The 23078-nt window shown below is 39.2% G+C and overlaps 1 protein-coding gene across 1 annotated transcript in view; it reads right to left on the reverse strand.

Annotated features, from left to right (window-relative positions):
- Positions 1-11771, reverse strand: part of asic1c (acid-sensing (proton-gated) ion channel 1c) — a 106960-nt gene extending 95189 nt beyond the window's left edge. Inside the window, exon 1 of the mRNA XM_075483209.1 lies at positions 10213-11771. Within this exon, the coding sequence (XP_075339324.1) occupies positions 10213-10767 (555 nt within the window). The 5' untranslated portion in view covers positions 10768-11771. The remainder of the gene's footprint in view (positions 1-10212) is intronic.
- Between the last annotated feature and the right edge of the window lie 11307 nt (positions 11772-23078).

A 23078-nucleotide genomic window follows, 5' to 3' on the forward strand; every position in this document is an offset into this window, starting at 1 on the left:
TAACTGATCCACACACAAATAAAGGTGAAATGAATAACTGGCCATTGCAGAAAAATCTATATCGACGGAGGTAATGGTGCACACTTTGTGATTCTCCAGGGGGAAATTTATTACCTCCGCAATGGACATGTGGTAAGTAGGGTTTCTCTGTGTGTCTTTTAGGAATATTACAATGGATTCATGTGCATTACAATTCTACCAGAGGTGGGGCATGGTCCAACTTGGAAGCAATTAGCATCAGGATCCAGGTTTTTCTGAATACTGGCTTGAATTGCCCTGTTTAATGCAATTTTGTAACAAATTAAAATGTCGCCTTGAGACAGAAGTTCAAAGACAGTAGTCTACACTGTGATTTCTACAGTGCAAAGTTCTTCGAGAGCAGATGTTTGAAATGTGGTGGTGATCTCTGACCTCTTAACACCCGTCACAACAAAGCAGTACAAATAAATGAAGAGGCCATGGCTTTACTCTAATTGTATTACTTTGGACTGATGATTAAAGGGGAACTGCGGTATTTTCAACATTAAGCCTCTTTTATGAGTCGTCTGCAATGTTTTAGAACCCCCCTCACCGCTTTTTTGATGTTTACTGCTGTCTCCGGTATTTGCCTGCTTCAGAACGGCAAGTCATGCGCATGTCCAAAAAGGTCCGTAAAAGCACAATAAACGTCCGTTTTCAAAATCATCAACTCACCGGAGTGGTTACTGGTGTGCACTGGTAATCCATATCAAATTTCGTTGCGAAAAGTTGCTTCTGTCGTGTGGCTGCTTTAGCAGTATTAGAAGACTTTGCAGATGGTGCAATTCGAAGAGAGCGTGTGTTCACTAGACAGAGACGATTTTCTGGCACATGATGGCGACTGGCTCATTAGCCGTTTTGAGGGAAATCTTCCTGGAATCGTGCGCAGAGCTGCGGCCGGCGTTGGAGCGCAACACAGCAAGGAGCTATGGGCTGCCTGTGCTCACAGATGATGTGCACACTGGGGTTCCGAGCAACCGGGGCATTCCAAAGGGAGCTGGCCAACCGATTGGGACTGTGCCAGTCTACCCTGAGCTAAGCCATGCCAGCCGTGTGGGAAAGAATTATCTGCATCTCAGCCACATATATCAAATTCCCACAATGCAACAAGCCAACATTAAAGCTCAATTTGAAGCGAGAGCCGGTTTTGTAATCAGAGCTATCAACTGCACACACATTGCTATAAAAGCACAATCACATGATGAATTTGTATGTTAACAGGAAACATTTTCATTTGATCGATGTACAAATCATATGTGATGGGTAAATGCAATTAACCAACGTTGTGGCAAGGTGGCCTGGTTCAACGCACAATTCATACATTCTGAGTAACAACATCGTTGGGAACAGACTTACAGGGTGGCACTGTGCGTGATGGCTGGCTTCTTGGTGAGTAACTTTATTTGTTTAATTGTCCTAATATTATTCTCCGTGACATGCATTGAGTATGTGCGCCCCCAATTTCTATCCCGTCTTCACAGCATCATTATTATATTATATATATTACTCGGTGGTTAAAGTTAGTTTCTTGCTGTTTTTTGCTGGTTAAACTTCAGTTTTAGATCTTTCTAACAAGCCCCTGATCGTCTCTGTGGGCAAATGTTAATAACCCCGCGCATAAAGTGTGAAAAGTCTTAATCAGCCTCACCTTTAGCCCGGCGCACTTCTTCACGTTACTGTATGAACACGTTGTTGTGAGTTACACAAAAACATTGGTATTTAGCTTGGGGGTAATCAGAGTCACCCATATGTGCTCCCACCACCCCAGAAAGAGCAGTGTCACCCATAGTTGCGCCGACTGTCTGTTCAAACAGAGTTGGTCACCCCCCCACCCGCCTGTTTTGGCCACACTTCGGCAGTGGGCAGCCAGTCTCCGCTTCACATCCACCTTAATGTCGGACCACTTCTTCTTCACCTCTGCTTATGTGCGCTTCTCAGACCCCACAGCATTGACAACATTGTACACGCTCTCCCACCCGCTCCTCTTACGTTTGCTGCTTATGCCGGAGGACAGCGTGCCAAAGCACACATTTTTGTGGGCCTCCACTTCAGAAAGTAGCACCGACATCTCGCTTTCCGTGAAGTTCTTCCTTTTTCCCCGTCTTATTCATTCTTTTTTCTTTATTTTCTGATCGTACAGAGAGGGGAATCGCAGGTGCAGGGCTCATTTAAATATGATTTGCGTATTTAAGTAGGGGCGTGGACAGGGAGGAGTCGGGTGCTCCGACATGTGCGCTCAATTCCACGTTGATTGGGATGTACAAACGAAATGTGCTTGGATTGATGTGTGCGCACAGATTCATACATCTGGATATTTTTGCACGTTGGAGGGCATTTGGGTTTGAGCGTATGCCATGTTTCAGTAGGAAATCCATGCAAGTCTTTGTACATGAGGCCCCTGGTGTCCACAGCAAGAGATAATATACTGTTGGCTGATGAATAATTTCTATGCTGTACCAGTGTCTATCAGGGTCTTCTAAACTGATATACTTTAGGCAGCCTTAAAGACAATAAGACATGAAATGACATTAAATGAAAAAACGGAAATAATTTTTAAAATATATTTATTACTCCCAAAGTTAAATTCCAATATTCCATTGTTTTTCCATCATTATTATTATTATTAATATACTTTGTATATAATTTTACCATTCGAAGAAGTCATTGTGTTTGGCTATTACTACTGCAAGAAATTAGCTAAAGAAGGTTTTGACAGAGCAAACTTTGTTGTTTCATCACTTTGTTTAGTAGATGATGGGAAGTATCGTCAATTATGTTCATGGACTTATGCAACATTCTTCTTTGCACAATCAGCTCCAGGGTCTCCACACCAGTCACTTGCATGAATCAGTGGCTTCAGTGTGCCAGGGCTATTTAACGGAAATGACGGCAACACCTGTTACCGGAACTAATTCTGCAAATTGCAATTACAAAATTGCACTATTAAATAGGTGGACCTGTTGGTTTACATCTACATCCCCTACATACTTAATGAGAAAGAAGAAAATCAGAAAATGAATCACAATTTACATCCATTTTTTATTTTTCAGTACTCTGCTGCTGCAAGAGCGATGTAAAACTTTTCAAGAGTGAGTCAAGCTTGGGTCACAGAGGTCCATTGATGGCTATTCACCTGCAGTCAGAGCTATAATGGTGTCTCTGTGGGTGGTCATACTGCCTGATTGATTTATGAAGTTGTGTATGTGCACGACCAGCCTGTTATTCTTGTTTTATACCTTTCCATGAAGCTTACAAGGTTTGTGCCTTTTAATGATCAAGTTAATCCTCGAGACAGTGCCTGGGAGCAGGCTCTACATTAAAGGCTAAACTTGAGGTACAAAAGCATTATATTGGCAGTCAACACCATATACTACAAGTAAAATAACACGACTGGCTGCAGCTTTGCTCAAGAAGATGGACAATGATTTATATGGCTATTTTTAGATTGGTAAACAGTAAATCCCCCTGCTCAGTGGTGCGTATACTGTATGCCTCATACCTGCATATACGCATTGCCAGACTGCCTGCGGTAATTTTCAAGAGAAACTAAGAAACTACACTACTGTGAACTCTTAAGTTACATCCCCCAATGTACAGATTGTTTTTTCTTCTTTGGAATTTTTTCCGAAGCATCATACATTTATTTCTAGATCTGGTTTGGTACTTGCAAATGATCTCACTGCAGAGAAAGAAAAGAAAAAAAACGGCTTGTCTGTGACCACTCTTTTTTTTCTTATGAAAACTGAAATTTGCAAACAACTCATACATCCCTCTTTCTATATCTTTTTCACTCCCTCCTATAAGTTATAAAAACTGAGCAACATAGGTGATGTTTTAATGAAAAAGTGCTGTCACATGGGTCTGGTGGCAAAATAGATGATTCTGAAGAGAGAACAGTGGAACGGTTGAAGATCTAAATAATATCCCAGTGGTGACACAGCTCTTCTCAGACCACAGATCCCAGTGTCTCTGTCTGCATCAGCATCAATTTCAGCAAGATGTGCACACACTGTTGCATGTAAATCCTGTTCACTTAGACTCCATCGCTATAATTCTGTGCTTACATGAGCTGATGGGTAACTTGTTTGACAAAATAGATCTTTTTGCTGCCAATATATTTCTTGAGCGACTATGTTTTACAGACTGCGTTGTCATAAATTACTTGTGTCTATGTTTGGCCATAAAAGTAATTACTTTTAACATGTTAGCTTGCCTCTTAAGTAACCAGTATATTACACTCATTCAAAGATTCCTCTGACCTGTGCATATTTTAAATCCTGTCAAACTCTCTTATAAAAGACAAGATACTTGATTTAGTAAGTAATAATAAAAATGTCAGCCAGTGGCACATCTCAGTCTGGATTTTTTTAAATATTCATATATTTTTACTTGAATGTTTATTTTCTAAGATTTAATGGGTTTAATGATACATATTTCAAGACTACTTGCTATGGCTAGTTGAAATCTGAGAATAGCTGTGTTCCACAAGTCAGTCCACAGGCCCACTGAACAAAAAAGAAAGTTCACACAGTGGTTTGCTTGGGCTGTTGGATATTTTACCACTTCAAATTCTACTTCATGGGAAGCAGCTTTGTGTTGTAACTTGCTCACCGTACATAAGCCTTCATGTAGCAGTGTCAGCTGCTGTGCCCCTTTCTGTAGACATACCCCTGTGCCTGCCTTTGTGTACAGGCCTCTGCAGTCACCAGATCTCAGTCAAGTATGAAACTTATGGGAGCTTTTGAACCAATGTGTTAACTGACATAGATCTCCACCATCATCACCAATTAACACATCTCTGTTTCAAGGACTGGTTTTACATCTCCACATGAATTAATAAAGTCAATAAAGTCAATTATTTACAACAAAAACTGATGATTTAAGCTTGTAATTTAATTTCCTTTTTCATGTTCCTAGTGTCTTCAGGGTCTGAAAAATTAAAGATGTTATTGGATAATTTTCAAGTTTTTCAGAACACCATTATGTTTAGAGAGACATTTTAAACAAAGCCTTAGGTTATAATTGGACCTGGCTAAAGTGTCTTCTGATTGGTCGAATTCTTAGAGGTTTGTAACTATGTTTGTACTGTAATCTGTTCATACGCTTAAGGCCAACCCAATACAGACATTTGAGACATTGAAAAGGTTCCCTCAATGCTCGTGGTTCAGACTTGTGCCCTTTTAGTGTTTGAACAACTTTGGCTTTTATCTTTAGTCTACCGTCAAAGTCAGCACCATATTGGGTCTTGTTAATAAAATTGTACTCTGCCAAGTGTAGTGACCAAATCCAAACCTTTTATTGACTGTGTTGCTGGCCAGGAAAAACAAACCACATCTTCTAATTCCAGATTGCGGGGTCTTTTGGGAAGCCAAAAAGGGTCAACTTGTCCTCACAACGAAAAACACATTTTCTTGGAGATAAAACAGAGTATTGCACTCTGAGAAGTACTAGCGCTCACTCTTTCCTTGCAGCGTGATAACTTCTTATAAGCTTTTAAAATTCTCACGGTGAATAAAGTGCACGCTCTAGCTCCCATAGGCATGCACTGCCTAGAGAATTTTACCGTTAAAAGAAAATCCCGACTTTCATTCATTGCGACATCCTAGTGAAAAGATTGTCTCATGAGAGAGAGTTTCAGACTACTAGATATAACGGGTTTCTTCTGCATAAAAAATACTAATAAATGCCTACTTTTTTTTTTTTTTTTAGCTTCGGGTAACTGTTGGGGTGATAATACATCATTTCACACTGCAGACAAGCAAAAAAAAAAATGGAAAAGCTTGTCATAGAACCTTTAAAGCAAAAATTAGCCTCTAAATATCCTCTAAATGTTGACGAGCTCTGCCTGAAAACTGTTTTCATCTGTGCATAGATCTACAAGTCACAATGTGTCAGTCTCAGCTGTAACAATGTTTTATCCCTTGGCACCCTGCTGTCATCTATATAACATGAAAGATGACTCTCATCTTAAAGACTGAGCTTCAGCAAAATGTGATAATGAATACTGATTTTACACTCTACGAAAATGAGCAGAAATGTAGCCAAGAGGGACTCATCATGACCTGTCGAGACTTAAGAAGGAAGCTCCATCAACACCCATCTGATTACGATAATCAACCTTATGATCATACACTGCAGTCTATTATCATCTGAGGTGCAATTTACAGAGTCTTAGATATAGATCTTCAGGAGTCATGGCAAGTTAATAAATACTTTTACCTAGTGGTAAAGGTCACTTTCTTAAAAAGACCCATCTATGCTCACTGTTATTAATTTTACTTGAGGTAGATTTTTAAAGCAAAAAGATTATGCTGATTGTGTTTTGTCTTTCACTATGAATGGAATTCCTGCATAAGTATCAAGGTTGGAGAATATACTATTTTAGAGAGAATAACTGAAAGTGGTAAGAACCACATGTACTGGACCTAAGGGCATGATTTTTGTTTATCAGAATTTGTTCTCATGACATGCCATGACATGTTTATAGTCATTCTGAATGGAAATTGCCTAAAATCAATTATGGCTTTTTCTTAATCCAATAGAGGGGAACATGTTTTGATGAAATAGGTAGGTTAACATGCAACAAACAAACAGATGTTGCAAACACAATCTTTTGTTAAGGACGTTTACAACAGTTCAGTCAAAATTCAGAAATATTCATCAACTAAAATCAACTATTTGGGTTGTGTAGGTTGCAGCTTGGAGGAAGCCGTCTCCCATGAGGAAGATTTGAGTGGCCAACTGTCTGGCTTTTACCAGTGGTTCACATCCGGTGAGTCAGACTGGCTGCATAAGGAGACAAATGCAACATAATGTACAAATGGAGATAATGATGCTTATTTTCAGATTATCCATGGAGAGATTGGTACTGCTACATTACAGTACAGCCAACAGTACAGCTGATAAATCAGGGGGATTAAAGTGGTAAATGGCACTCTCCTTTAGCCCTCCCATCCATTATGATGCAAAACCTTTTGAAACTTTGTTTCCCAACTCATAACTCAGACTTAATGGAATTCTTCGATCATTTATTCGGGGTCAAAGCTCACCACTCCCACAGTTCTCTGTATTGTACAGCTTTCTCTCACCATATGTCTGTGAGGAGAATTTGAATCATTGAAAGTTTTCTTATGTATCAGTATACTTCCGGTAAACTCTATGCTTATATAACAACATGAGAATATGTTTAGATATGGTCAACCAAATGCAAGCTGCTAAATCATCAACATATTGTGACTTTTGTTATATCTGAATTTCTCATAAATGGTATAAACAATGTGTGTTCTATGCTGAAGCAGGCTATGAACTTGTTCTATTAGTGAACAAGCAGCAAGTATTTGCAGTAAATTGCTTGAGATTATTATCAGATACAACACCAAACACTCTGCTTAATGGGTATATCACACTGGCACTCATCCAAATCCTGACAAACACATTTCTGCCCACTGAGAGCACACAGTGCTCTTGGTTTTGCAATGCTGCAAGCACTCCATCCAAACAGCATGCCGCAATGATTAATGAGTATCAACAAGACTGTTCAAAACCGATACAATTCATTATTGACCAGGTAAAATTTCAGATTTCTGGACCACCTTACTTCCACAACAGGAACAAGTTGACATGCAGCAAAACAAAATTCATAAAATTCAGCTTATGTGGTGCCTCCAGTCAAGCAGTACAACACCAATTAGCTTCCCATGGATAATTTTTGTTTATAAAGACATGCCTGATTGCTGCTTGGTAACAAATATGTAAATGAGGAAATGACCAATTCAGAATATTTGTGACACAAATCAAAAAGACATTAAACTTAAAAGTATTCAGTACCATATTAGTATCACTCCCTACAACAGAAAGGAGCTTCAAACGAGTGTTGATTGTAGAGTCAGTTTTATAAAATGGTTATCTTGAAAGATTCTTTTTTTTTCTTCAGAATTGGCTAAAGATAAAACATAGGCAAGCATTCATACTGTTTTTTTTTTAGAGTGAGAGAACTCAGTTGATAGATAAGTGAAACCTGTATTTTAACAGATGTCATAAAAAAATAAAATAACCACAGTAAAAATAACATGACTTAATTAGGATGTGAAACTGAAACACGTGATATTGTAGTGCTGCATATCCCTTCAGTTTTTCATATACAGTACTCTTATTTAAATAAAAGAATGGCAAATCCAGAATAAATGAAGGAGACATTAACTAACTGCATCTTACACTCAAATAAAATGAGGCACTAGTAATTTAACTGACTTGTTCATCTTAATCTCTTATTATAACATTAGATAACACAAAAATTGGAAAACTCAAGTCGTATTATTTTAAAAATCTTTAGAGCAACACAATTTCCACAACATTATCAAAAATAAAAGAAAGGGTTAAAACTGCATGGTCATGTGGTAGTTAGCACTGTTGACTTGAGGTCCCTGGCTCAGACCTTTCTAAATGGGGTTTGCATGTTCTATCCATGAACGCATGCGTTCTCTTTGGGTACTCCAGCTTCCTCCCACGGTCCAAAAAGATGTTTGTTAGCTTAATTGACAATTAGTAATTGACCGTAGAAGCGAGTGTGAATGGTTGTTTGTCTCGTTTGTCATTGTGTTGGCCCTGCATCGGACCAGTGTAGCCTGCCTCTTTCTGATGACAGCTGGGATAGGCTCCCGGGTCCCCACAACCCATGAAAAATGGGTGGCCCTGTATACACACCTCATTTATGTGGCACTTTCACAACCATATTTAACAGTTATAGTATGACATGGCTGCAGTACTTGTGTGTTGATATCTTTGAGGATGCATTATTTCACAAAAACCTGATCACTACTTTGACTAATTTAGTCCTTTACTTTTAATTTCTTATGTCCTGATGCAACATATGAATATATATATACATGTCCTCAGAGTGTAATAGACCAAGTTTGTGTCATCCTGTACATCTGGAAATTCCTTTTGAGATATCCATCATCATGAATGGCTTATGCTCTCTGTTAGTATATCTTTAAATCAAAGGATTTACAAATAACATACATCGTTCAGCAACGTCATTTGAACCACGCAAAGGTTAAGTGAAGAACATTGATCATCTCATTAGTTGAAATATTCTGCTGGGAAATGTTCTGCATTTAATTGGATGTCACTTTGACATGTTCCGCCTGCCTAAACCGTTGCAGATAGGCTCCTGATGGAGGCTGCCTCACCTCAACAGGACAATGCGCCCCGCCACAATGCCGAGCCCTCTCAGGAACAACTTGAGGAACACAACAAAGACCTCAAAGCATTAACACAGCCCCAAAAATCCCCTAATCCTAATCTGATCGAGTATCCAGAGAATGTGAATCTCAGTCCAGAGAGATTCTACCTTGTAGCCCACAATATCCAAGTTTGAATTTCAAGTGAGCACTTCGAACATTAGACAGGTTATTTTTTGGCTGTGACTTTAGTGAGTGTCAACCATACTGTACAGTGAATAGAGAGTTACACATGTAAGCCACTTGAAGATTGTATCAGAGCAGACTATGAATACTTTGTAACAAAGCAGAACCATAGCACCTTTTCTGAAACTATGTAACAAGTAACAAAGGTGTTACTCTGTAAATCTGTCAAACAGTCAACTTAGAGCAGCCCTGTTGAATATTTGCATGAAAAAAACCCACAAGGATAAAACAACAGATAAAGTGGCCATAATTTGATAATCAAAATTCAAACAACGATGTTAAGCTATCCGTCAGAGATGCTGAAAGAAAGACTTGTGTGCATGCTTAAACTGCCTGTCTGACTGTAGTGCAAAACCTTAAGGAAAAAGTGTCTCCACAAGATGCTTTGAAACACACATGGCACCTCACAAAATATGTTCTGCCTTAATGGAAGCCAGGGGGTCTTCAGAGATCACTGAACAAGTAATGGCAGCATTTCACCTTAGAACCTTACTCTGATTTCATTTTTTTTTGCATTAATAGTCCAAAGCACAGTTGCAGTATACAAAGCAACACTGATGGTGAAGCTTTTCAAGGGATTCCCAAAACTTGAAAAATAACAACCATAACAGCAAATGCACTGATGTAAGGCACCCATTTCAAATCAATTTCACAATTCACATTAAGTAAAAGCACATCTGAACATAAAAGAAAGTGGCAGACTGTCAAATGTGGCAAGAAACAGAACAGCAGACATACTGTGCAAAATTACAGCCTGGCTACTCACTGTGGTGAAATTCGCTGGGTAGCAATCCTCTCCTCGAAAGGTGCACTGCAGCAGCATGTCACCGATGTCATGACCTGTTCGATTATAGAAATCAGTCATGTTGAAGAGTTTGGGCTTGAAGTTCTGGAAGTTTGCCTTGTCCTTTAAAACAGCCAAAACCTCAGGCTCAGCCAAGTGAGGGTTGGCTATTTGGTACTTATTATTGAGGAGGGCAAGGAGCTCTCCCACATGATATAGGTCATTTTTTGTGATTTTGGAGAAGCGGAACTCATTAAGGTTACAAAATGTAACTGCTGGGAAGGTGAGGTTAGTTGCTGCCACTTCGTCCAGCTTGGTGACATGAGGATATTCTAGATAATATGACACTCGATCCATGCAGACCAGCATTAGCAAGCCTAGTGAACCCAGGAATGAAAGAGTCCAAAGAAATCGACGGAATGTCATGTGCCCATAGGCAAATATGTGGCTCATGCCATGTAGGGTGGATATATTGGCAAAAGCTTGCAGATTGGAGGGTCGGACGCTTTCAATGCTTTCTTCTGAGCTTCCCTTCATGGTTGTGGAGTGATGCTCAGTACTGTCTCCCAAAGAACTTCAGGTTAGAGACTTTGCTTAGCAACAGGAACAGCAGAATCTAAACAGCAGTGATGGTTTGGCAAACTGCCTCTTCTTCCCCCTCAAGAGGGTTTAATGTTCTCAATGAATAGCTACCTTATAATGGCTGTCAGTCTGTAACTGTTTTCTTTTTATCACAGTTCGCATGCCATTGGTTGTCAGCGGTTCCTGGAGTCCCAGGTCCCCCCTCCTTTTATTTCAGGCTGCTGTTTTATTATCTCCAAAGCTGTCTTTCACACTCCCTGCTCAGCTGTCCTTTGTAGAGGCTCCAAGCACAATGACAGAAACACCCACTTCTACCAAAACGCAATGCCTCCTGATTCCTGGCTCGTATGAAAAGGCACAAGACAACAAGGGACTAGAAAAGAGAGAACGGAGAAAAACAGCAGATGTAGGGATTGAAGCGAGAGATGAGAAGGGGACTGCGATGAAAAGGACTAGCGTTTTGGAGCGAGCCTCGCAGTCAATGGGACCCTACCTCCTCCAATCGGAGCGAATGCTTCTACATCGCTGTGATAATGGGGTGCAATGGTTTTGTGAATGAAGGTAATAAAGAGAGAAATGGCTCACTGGTCCCTCGCTGCCACCTTCCTTTTTCTCTGGTGTCTCTTTAGCTCTTCTCTTTTCTTCCAAGAATTGAAAATGAGGGGGTCAGAGACCTCCGACCAGCCCACCACTGTGCTTGACAACCGGCGTTCAAAGATTCCACGGGTTCCACTTCCTTGTTTGCACAGATCCTCAGTTAATAGGGAAGACCACCTCTTGATGCTTTATGACCACCCCCCACCAGCATCACCCATAAAGCCGTCTCAAGACCCCCGTGTTTTAGTCCTGTTAACATACAGATTTATATTCTGCTATGTGGAGCCTTTCACTCTTTCTCGCCTCCTATCTCTCTTCCACCACTCCCCCATTTCTTGCTCTCTCTCAGTCTCTTTCAGCCTGCCTCTCTCTCCCTCTTCCTCTTTAGTAGTCAGGATCCATCCCACTGCTGAATGGCTGCTTTGCTTGTGTGTCTATACTCAAAGGGGAAGTCTCTCAATCTGGTCACCACTTTCACTCTTACATTATTCTCTAATCTTACCCAGCAGCCCCTCTGTTGACAGTACGTTTGTTCTTAGGCATACCACAGGTTGATTGTTTATTGCATTGACATAACTAATAAAATATTCATGATGTAGGCTAATTTGTATTTCATATATATCTATATCTTAGAATTTTCATTTTAATCCAAATCAGCTAAATCAATCCATTTCTTTTTCTGCACCGATTGGTAAAGTATTTTTCTTGAATTTACACATTTTGATTTTGTCATTTCGTCATTTCCTTTGAAAACATGGGGAAAATATTGCTCTTCTTTTTCACTTTTATTTTTCTACTGCGCAAAGAATTTCACACTGTGGCTAAAGCTCTCTTTAGATATGGTGTTTGGCTACATGAGAGCTCTGACCAGTAATGGAATCAGGGATTTTATTGGGGTTAAAAGTTCACCACGTCATTCTGAAAAGCCTTGTAATTTCTCCAAGGAACAAACAAGATTATTGCTCATGGCTACCCCGGGATGACTTGTTATTGTAACAACAGGTGAACTGCCAAGGATATGACCACAGTCTTTAAGGATCTAATCAATATTCTGCCCTACTAACCAAGCATATAGACCTAAATAACCCCTACCAGCAATAGAACACAGAGATGAGATTCATGTAAAGCAAGAAAAAATCTAGTCTGCAAACTGAGAATGACAAACATAGCTATATTCTGCTGAGATGCCATTTGAAGAACCTTCGAAAAGGGTCAAATGGAACATGAAACCAGAAGAAACTATAGAGGTTATCAATCTAACTATCAAAATACAAGGGTTGCGGATACTTGCCTACCAGAATTGTCGTTGAGATATTACAAATTCAAAAGCACCAGACAGCAGCTTTCTCTTACAACCATAAACATTGAAATGGGATTAAGACACTTTAATAACATCAGGATATTTCAAATATATCTAAGTTCGGCCCACATGTCATAATGCCATTGACGTAACTGAGATGTTTGAATCTGTAATTGCTTTTAGTTTACCAGAAAGCTTGCTGCTCTCCGCATATCTTAATAATGTATATAATTCAGCTACACTCCTTTGTATTCACAGTCATGACTGACAATGAAAAATGATCCAAGAAAACACAGTGATGAATGATGTTGTGCCCGTTTAGCAGATGAAATCTTCATGGAGGTTTAATATATCTTTAAACTCAAACGGTGCCAAGTATGTTTGCGGCTGACGAAGTCCCTCGCTGGGAAGGTTTTTTTGCTGCCTGAAACAGAAATCAAGTATGGATTTGTCTCAATGCTCCGGGTACCTCACAATAGTACAGTAACTTTGCACACATGTATAATAAGGATGCAGAGTTAGTATGTAGTGCTCCCTTATTAAAAAAAAAAGTGTAAGTGGTTTTAGTGTTTTTCTGAATAACATTACCAATAAAAACTCGAGATTAAGCAACCCAAAGCTTTGGTTGGTTGATTTGACCAGAGAAAAATTTAAGACATTCTGTCACATATAAACTTGCTTATTAATGTCAATATTCATCCACTACATAAAGTCGATTTGGTTCATCAGTTGCACCCTCTAAGCCAGTGATACTCACTATTTTTTTTTACAAGAGCCACATTGGCAGAGCAAAATCAAAGGAAGAGCCACTTTTACGACAACATACTAAGTCCCCTTTTGCAAATATGCATTTCTACATATAAAACATCCCACAAAAAAAGAAACAACACAACCAATACATTTTCAATTAAGACCATATTTACCTTAATACTGAGATGAGCGGAACCTGGCATGCATGTCCTTGACTTTCTTCATGTTGTATTTGTAGTTTGTTGTTGTAATCATAGTGAGACATTTAAGATGGGCATGGATTTTGTGCTGGTTTTTGCCCTTTTTTAATTAAAAACCGATCCATTGTGCCTGCATCTCGCGCTGGCTAAAGGAGCTAGCGTGCACTGCGGTCAAGTGTGACGGTGGTTTAAGCGGGCTGCGTTGCCAGGTTTAACAGTGCCCCCTTTAGGAAACACCATTAAGCCTAAAATAATACTTGATAAAAATACTTAATACTGTGCAGTATTCGCTGTATGTTATTTGAAAAAATGTATTGTTATTGTTACCATATTGTTATAAGCTACTATGCGAGTGCGAGCCACCAATTAAAGCTTGAGAAGCCGCATGTGGCTCGCGAGCCGCGCAATGAGTATCTCTGCTGTAAGCCAAACATTACTGTCAGAGGTCTATTCATGTTAACATACTTGTAAATTTATAATAAAGATTGTTGGGAGTGAGCAACGTTTTAGCAGTGCATCTTTTTTGTCCATGAGCCATTGTATTGTATTGTATTATAAGGTTAGCCTTGAAAGACAGGCAGACTCAGGCAGGTATTTAAGGACCGCGTACAATATTTTATCAATTTGTTTTATATATAAATTAAATTCCATCATATTCAAGCTCTTGTTGCACAAGTTAAAAGAATAATAAGGTTTTTATGATGACATTCTGGTGCTGCTGCACCGGTAGCTACTGATGCCTTTTATGTCAACTAGCAATTATCAGTTTGCGGAAGATGGAAGCAACAGCAAAAAAAAAAAAAAAAAAGTTTGGCACTGCATGTTTAATCAGGATTGTTGTGCAGCCTGACTATGAACCTTCAAAGCTCTTACTCAATATGGTTACATTGAGTTACAGTTGAGTAGAGCTAATAGTTCAACTTGGCCATCTAACTAGACCACTGCCTTTGTCCCTGTGTAAAAGGAAGGCCCAAAGCTGCAACACTGTGGACATTCTTCCTCTCCTAACTTTCTATGTGGAATATCTTAATTTCTGCAATTAAAGCCCAAATCACTGCAATGAAAATGTCTTCATACTACTTGAATGATAATTTTGTCAGATGATGGTATGATTATAAAATTCATAATTTTATTAGAGCAGAGTGACAGTCTGGAAATATTTGAAGTGTCAACAACTGTACATGTAATCTTAATGTACTGCTTTTAAGTCACAGTTTCTGATGCATTGAGTTGTCAAAAGAGACAGAAAAATATTTGAATGAGTGCGGCTTTATTAGGAATTTGACTGCTTTAATATACACTTACATTTTTACAAAGAGATGCAAAAGGATGGAACTTTGGAGCATGTACAGAGCCCTATGCCCATCTGAATCCAGCTGAGAATTAACATAAATGGTGAAAGGCAGAATTGTCATGTGCAGTCTTTAAAGGTAAAATTGCATTAATGGCTTTAATGGTTAATCTAAGTTCAGTCAGTGCCACTTTAGTCAAACAGTTTACATTTGGGAGTATGACACTGTTCTGGGACCTCCCTGCTGCCTGTTCATGAGTATATATGGAATGCCTGCAGCAGGGAGAGCAGCAGCAAAGACCCAGAGGTATAGAAAAGATGTTATTAATGTTATTAATGACAAAAGACATATTATCCAAAAAAAAGAAGCTGGAGGTGGGCTTACAGAGGAGGTTACAAAGGTAGGGATGCCAAAGCGGCAGAATGGATAGCTCTGAGTAAGCTATGCCAACTGATTGTTTAGAAAGGTACTGGCTGAGGAATCAGCTGATGTGGGCTGGTGTTGAGATCATCTGATGTACTGAGAATTCAGACTCTAATCCAATTGAAATCAAAGATCTGCACTCCTTCTAAATTAACATTAAATTTAAATTATATGACTTTACATGCATAATTGTTTCTGAAATATGATTTCAATTAATGTTAGACTGTCATACATAACTTAATCATCTCCAATAAAAAAAAAAATGCCAACACATGTAGGTAACGATTTAGGTTCTAGAAACTTTCAGCATTACATTACATTACATTACATTACATTACGGTCATTTTGCAGACGCTTTTAACCAAAGCAACTTACAATAAGTGCGTTCAACATCGGTAGGCAAAAGAACTTCAGGTCACAAGAAATCATAAGTGCATTTCCTTCCAAAACCAAACAGCTAAGAGCAAAACTAGTGCTAGAGTAAGTGCGATAAGTCAGGTACCTCAGCCTCTCACCAACTGCACACCAGTCACAGCGGGGTGGGGATGCAAACCCTGGTTCGGGTAGGGGAAGAAATAAAAGAGGTAAGAAAAGCAGGAATGGGATTCAAACCCTGGTTCGGGTAGGGGGTAATGAAAATATAGAGGGTGCCAGTGGTGGAGGAAACAATAAGTGCGTAAGGAACTAGGACGGAAAGAGGGCGGATCTGGGTAGTGTTTCCTGAAGAGATGGGTTTTCAGCCTGCGGCGAAAGATGAGCAGCAACTCAGCTGTCCTGATATCAGTCGGGAGATCGTTCCACCATCGGGGTGCCAGAACGGAGAAAAGCCGTGGCCATGTCGATCGTGCACAGGGACCCCTGAGTGACGGGGCAGCCAGGCGCCTGGTGGCCGCAGAGCGAAGTGGTCGGGCGGGGGTGTAGGGCTTGACCATAGCCTGGAGGTATGAAGGAGCTGTTCCTTCCACTGCCCTGTAGGCCAGCACCAGTCTTAAACTGGATGCGACCGGCTAGAGTTCTCAACGGGCCTGAAAATTACAACCCGACCCGACCCGGCCCGTGGCTTTCAAAGCCCGAGCCCGATGTAACCCGACACATCAATATGAATTATCGACCCGAACCCGGCCCGACGCCGGGGGTCGAGTTTTCCCACGTTATCCTATGGAGATTGACGGGCTGTGGGTCGTTACGGCACTTATGTAACCTCGGAGTGTTGATAGACTCAAATCTGACTTTCAGCAGCCACATCAAAGCTGTCACCAAGGCAGCTTTTTACCACCTCAGAAATATCAACAGAATTAAAGGTTTCCTCTCCCAAAAAGACCAGGAGAAACTCATCCATGCATTCATCTCCAGTAGACTCGATTACTGTAACGCTCTTTTAACTGGACTTCCCAAAAAGAGCATTAAACATCTGCAGCTCATCCAGAACGCTGCTGCTAGAGTTTTAACCCGGACTAAGAGATCTGAACACATCACACCAGTGTTAAAATCTTTACTCCGGCTTCCAGTCAGTCACAGAATAGATTTTAAAAGCCTGCTGATGGTTTACAAATCCCAGAATGGTTTAGGCCCAAAATACATCTGTGATATGTTCAGAGAATATAAACCCAGCAGAGCACTTAGATCCAAGGACTCAGGTCAGCTGATCCAGTCCAGAGTCCAGACTAAACATGGAGAAGCAGCATTTAGCTGTTATGCTGCAAACAAGTGGAACAAACTGCCACTGGAGATTAAACTTTCACCAAATGTAGACATTTTTAAATCCAGGTTAAAAACATTTCTTTTCTCATGTGTCCATGCATGAAATATCTTTTAACTTATCTAGACTGTTGCCTGATTTTAAATTCATTTAAATGATTTTACTTGTTTCTCTTTATATTCTTTTATGTATTTTTAATGCTTCTTGCACTCCCTGCTGTAATGCTTTTATTTTATGTAAAGCACTTTGAACTGTTTGTACATGAAATGTGCTATACAAATAAATTTGATTTGATTTGATTTATGTGCAGTGGCCTAACCCACGTAAAAATCTAGTGAAACGTTATTTTTTCCACAATAGAAACATGATATGAATGGGAAAACTTACTGTTCTTGCTATTAAAAAAAAAAGCAGAACCATCCGCACATCCGCAGCTGTTGCGTCGTGGTGGTGGCCGATAGCCCACAGCTTACTGTATGGCGGCTCAGGCTGGACGTCCCTGTTTTTTTGCTGTCATATTTTAACAGCACCTTGAATTTTGAGCATTGCACATAACCTGTGGAATTTCCATCAGAATCCAGCACCACTCCAAACACTTTCCAGACCTCTGATTTTCCCACTCCTGTAGCGACGGTGAATTCACCTGCAGCAAGTTTGCTCTTCACCAACTCCATCTTCTTCTCCGCTAAAGGCGTGCACGCAGCGGTGTCATGTCTGTCCCCGCTCCATGCAGACTTTCGTTACGATAAATAGATAGATGGATAGATACTTTATTGATCCCCAAGGGGAAATTCACCATGATTCACGGTAAACAGCAGCGATGATTAATACATTTTTTTTTTTTTACACTGGGCGGAAAAGATTAAGCCCAAGGACCGACCCGACCCGAATCATCTGCTTATATTTTCGACCCGAACCCAGCCCGAACCCGCGGGTCCCGTCGGGTTTTTCGGGCCGACCCGACCCGTTGAGAACTCTATGAGCGGCTACAGGGAGCCAGTGTAGAGAGCGGAGAAGGGGAGTGGTGTGGGAGAACTTAGGGAGGTTGAACACCAGATGAGCAGCATTACTGTTACAAAATCTGCAGTGCAGAAATGTAATCTGAATACTTATCATGCAGAATTAATTCCACTCTATTTACATTTGCGGAAATTTTCCTATGTGAACATTAGCAAATACAATACAATAATTCCACATTTATACCAGCAGGCATGCTGATTGTGGAAAATTATAGCATGAAAGTAGTAGTCTTTTCAACAGTAATTTGCTCTCAAGTAGATGGTGGAATGCACAGCATAGTGCAGTGAATATTAATAAGGGTGGGTAGCATTTGAGCCACTCCAAAGCACAGCATTCTCTTTAAAGGAGCCTTTGAATCTGACTTTTATCAGCTAATGTTCTGAAAATTTTCCAAGCCTCAGAAACCTCTAGGCTATTAATCATGTACCATAAATGACAAGTGCAAATCTATAAAATATATAAATATTAGCATATCAATAATTATATATATATATAATAACCGCAGATAATATTTGAAAAGGCATGTAGCTGATGACCAAACATTCAGGACCTTTTGTTTTTTCATAATAATGATTTAACACTATAAAGTTGAGGAGGTTATACTGAATGCTTTATATAACAAAGTGCAGGAAGAAATGATGTGCCTGTCAAATACTTAAAGTTATTAATTGTAGACACTGAGGTTATAGTTTCATGTTTTGCATAGGTCCAATCTATCTTTAAGAAACCGTGAAATGCTAAGACAAGTCAGTGTATATTTAAGGCATGATATAAAGATAATATTGATAAGAACATAAACTAGCTTGATAAAATCTAACGCATACCTTCTCGTAGTTTCAGGTTGGATTGTGGGATGGAGGGCAGGAATTGTTCAGCAGATTTGAAGGTAGAATAGGGGTGAGAAGTTTAGGAATGCAATCTGATGTCAGTCCCGGCTGTGCTTAAAAAGATAAACAAAAATAAAATCAGGAAATCGTAATTGCATTGTGTATTTATCTACAAAAGCTTCATGTATTGGAATATTGCACTTAAATGTTTTGCACTGCCAGAAATGCGAAATAAAAGCAAAATGAAATCAAGATTCCTGATAGCAGGAGGTGAGAGAACCACATGTGAAAATGTGTTTCTTACAGCAAGACACAGTAAAGAAAACATGAACCTGAAAACAGTGCAGCATTGTTGCTGCCACTTTCATCATGCAACTCTAAATGGTGTTAGGTATTAAGTAATTTGCCATCATTACAATAGGTCAGCAAGAAATTCCAATGACAAGCGAACTGCAGTGATATGATGCAGCACTAGATGGAGCAATTACAGTAAGTCATCTGATGTGAAGGCCGAGTTATGTAGATCTGGCAAGCGCCCCAGAATACATATTACCCTGTGAGCAAGTGAATGCAGCATTAAAGCAGCTGACATTTAAGAGCACATATATCATTAAGTTAAAGAATGAGCTGCAGATTTGCAGTACTACACTGGACAGGGCAGTACTAGTATTAAAATACACTAACACAATCATAAGCAGTGATTAAACTATAAGTGTGGGGATTTACAACTTTCCCAGCTTCAAAGCACTTGGTTCTCCTGCGGTGCTCAGCAGCTGGCACACTAATAACACCATCTAAATTATATCTATTAAGAGACAAAACTCCACACAATTGCCAATTGTATGAGTGATGAAATGGGTATGAGACACAGCAGCCTCAGACTCTGCGGTACGAGAGGAGTGAGAGTCAGGTGGTCAGCTAACATGGTGCATTCCCTGTGCTAAGAAGCAGACTTTGTAGCATAAGGTAACAAGGTAACTGTGGATTCAATTTAAGGCTCTCAGTTAGAAAGTTAGAGATTAGGTTAAGAGATCAAGGCATCTAAAAGTGTTTTCCAACCAATCAGTGCTCTTAGAAAATGAAAAAGAAATCAGAAGGAAAACAAAAAGAGTGTGTCATGACAGATATCTTAGCAGAAGGGAAGGCTGTAGCCCAAAACAGAGACAGAAGCTTGTTCCTGATGACTTTTACCATTTCGAACTGACAATCATTTTTTCATTACTTTTATTGCTATTCAAATCATCAATGAATTAAAAAAGATTTCCTTCCTGTTTTCTCATAGTGTATGAGCCCAAGGGTTCAGAGACTGATACCTGCAAAACCTCTGCTAAAACCCCTCTTATCTAGTATTTTAGAACCTAGATGGCAGAAAATTAACTTCGACTTTTACAATTACCCCGCTTACTAGTTCGAATCATTCATGTTCTTTAGCAAAGAGCATTTATAACATCCAGTGTTGCATCTCAATGAATAAGGCTGAAACTTACACGCATTCAGATTAGGCTTTAACTGCAGTTTATTAATTCTAAAATACACAAGTGAATTGTCAGATCTACTTTAATGTAGCAGTCATACTGACAAGCTAATTAACTTACACATTCACATGGTCAACATTCCCTTTCTTTTGTGAGCTCTCCTTCCTGCTTTGGCTCCAGTGTTGCTTTCAGCCTGATATAGTCATTCAAATTCTCCCATTAGATTAGGATTATAGTTTGTCTTTTTGTCCGAATGTGGTATCGAGTGAGGTTTTGATCTATAAAGCTACAAAATACAGAGTAAAATAATGTTTCTATGACAGACAGATTAAGTGAGGCAGCAGATGTGCAGACAAATTCACCTCTTATTCACTCTTTTTTGCTCCTTTCTTCTTCACAAATGAAATATCCAAACACCAAAAATCTGCCAGACAACAAAGGAAAAAGACAGCCTTCACAACCAATGGCTGCCATAAAATGTGTTTGGCAGCAGCTAAAAATGACCTTGCAGAAATACTTTCATAGACAGGTTCATAAGTGAGGACAAAGTGTGGAGGACAAATCAACAGAGGAGGGAAAGGTTCAAGACCCTGGACCCAAGACTGGCTTTGTAATACATGGAGAACTGTTGCAATTAACACAAATGTAGCCATTTCTGACAAATAAATAAATAAATACATACATGTAAAATCATGTTTAAGGTTTAAGGGACAAATAACATTGATGGTCTCTTTATTCCGCCTTTAAAATGATGGAATAAATGTTTTGTGAAAATACCTTGTTTGTTGTTTTCAGTGTTGTTTTTTATTTGTTAATCGTTTTGTTCTGTGTTTTAGTTCTGAAGTACTATTTGACAAGATCTGTGTCAGTCAGTTTTATGCTGTGCCAAATTGTTTCAGTACAGTTACCAACCCAATATGGTGAAAATTGAACAATTGGTGAAATTTAGGGGGAAAAAAAATACCAAAATGATTACGTTTCATAATTCGTATAGATGAATCTCAAAAAATGCATGGGTTCTCAGTAGCTTGTTTAAAGCCAACTCAGGCACGTTTTGGAATGGTATAAATGAATGAGTAGGATATAGTGCCTTACTATTTAAAGCAATGTGAGGTTATGATAATAGATATTTGAAGAGATTTTTCCATTCCGTCTGATCAGTATGCTGGAGGCCACACTATAGTGCTTGTATCAGCAGCTTTCTATCTCTTTGATCGATGAGATCCAAGGCACTGAAACAAACCAAGCTCAATTCCTTCCTATCTGTATTTGTCTCTGCTAAAATAAATAACTCATTGCTATTTGTGGAATATTATAGAAAAAAATAAAATAAAACCCTCAAAGTTCCGTTTAGAAGATAAAAAAAAATGTGTGGTCGAAGTCAGCTGATGCTGACATGTTTTACAATCTGCAACTAAATGACGACGATAATCCCACACAGAGGCCCAAATAAAGCAAGAGCATCTGCAAAATGCAAGCACGGGGTAAAGAAGATATTTTATCTTCATATCAGCATAAAAATCTTGTATCATTGATCTGGCGAAAAAAACCTGTATCAGGATGTTATAAAGAGTTTCATCACAAACAACCATACTTCAACAATCAGACACCACACTGACACAATCTAAACTGAAATTTGTTCTGCTTTTAACATCAGCAGGGCAGGAAAAAAGCCAACTGTGAGCTCATCTCTATTACCAGCTGTTACCACTGTGCTCTTACTAATGTGAAGTTATTTGTAAATGGGATAGACAGTGTCTGAAAATGAGATATTAAGAATATACTCATATTATCAAAACACTGAAATAAAGCTTGTCCTTTGCTAGAAGACCCAAAATGGACTGTGTTCAGATGCAAAATTTATGTGCCAAATAAATACAGTTTCAATGTATATCAAGTGTCTTTCTTTGATAAGCTCTGTATCAGTGCCTGTGGCAGTGCTTATTTAAACTTCTTTGATCACAGCAATAATGCAGAAAAGTTCACTGAGATATTAGAGCAGCATATCCTTCAACGGGACATATTTTCCAGGAAAATCCAAACCACAAACAAAACCACATTCTGCAAATTACAAAAGTAAAGATACAGGAAAACTGAGTACAGCACTGACTTGCCTGCAGACCTGACGTGTCCCCAAAGGATAATTTTTTATTTTAAAATTGTGTCAACAACAACATATTGTTGCACACCTTAAGACTTGTTTGCAGAAATAATAGGACACAAATATTGACCGAATGCGTCCTTGCTTAGCATCTTCATTGCCAGATGATCTTTACAGTGTTCTGAGAAGCAATAGAAAAGTGGTAAACTGGTAAACTGTCCCTACTTTTTTGGAATGAGTTGCAAACCTAAATAAAGCAAAAACGTATGCATATTAACTAATTAAATCAAGTGGACATGGATTAAATTAAATATCTAAAACATCTAAAATAGAAATTAAATATCATGGGTACATAGTATCTGCATATGCATTTTCATACTATTACCCCATGCTGCCACAGCTCTTTCTGATTTAGGGGTTTGTACAGGATGTAAATGTGAACTCCATCATGTCCTTTACACAGAAAGATTCCAGCTGGCCAGCATCTTTGAACCCCTCCAGCTGCAGCTCTCACTGCACCACTGTGCCATCCAGAGGAACCGTCAGTAAAAAATGAACACAGAAAGACACACATAAACCTTC

This window comes from Odontesthes bonariensis, chromosome 14, assembly GCF_027942865.1.
Source record: "Odontesthes bonariensis isolate fOdoBon6 chromosome 14, fOdoBon6.hap1, whole genome shotgun sequence".
Classification (NCBI taxonomy): Eukaryota; Metazoa; Chordata; class Actinopteri; order Atheriniformes; family Atherinopsidae; genus Odontesthes; species Odontesthes bonariensis.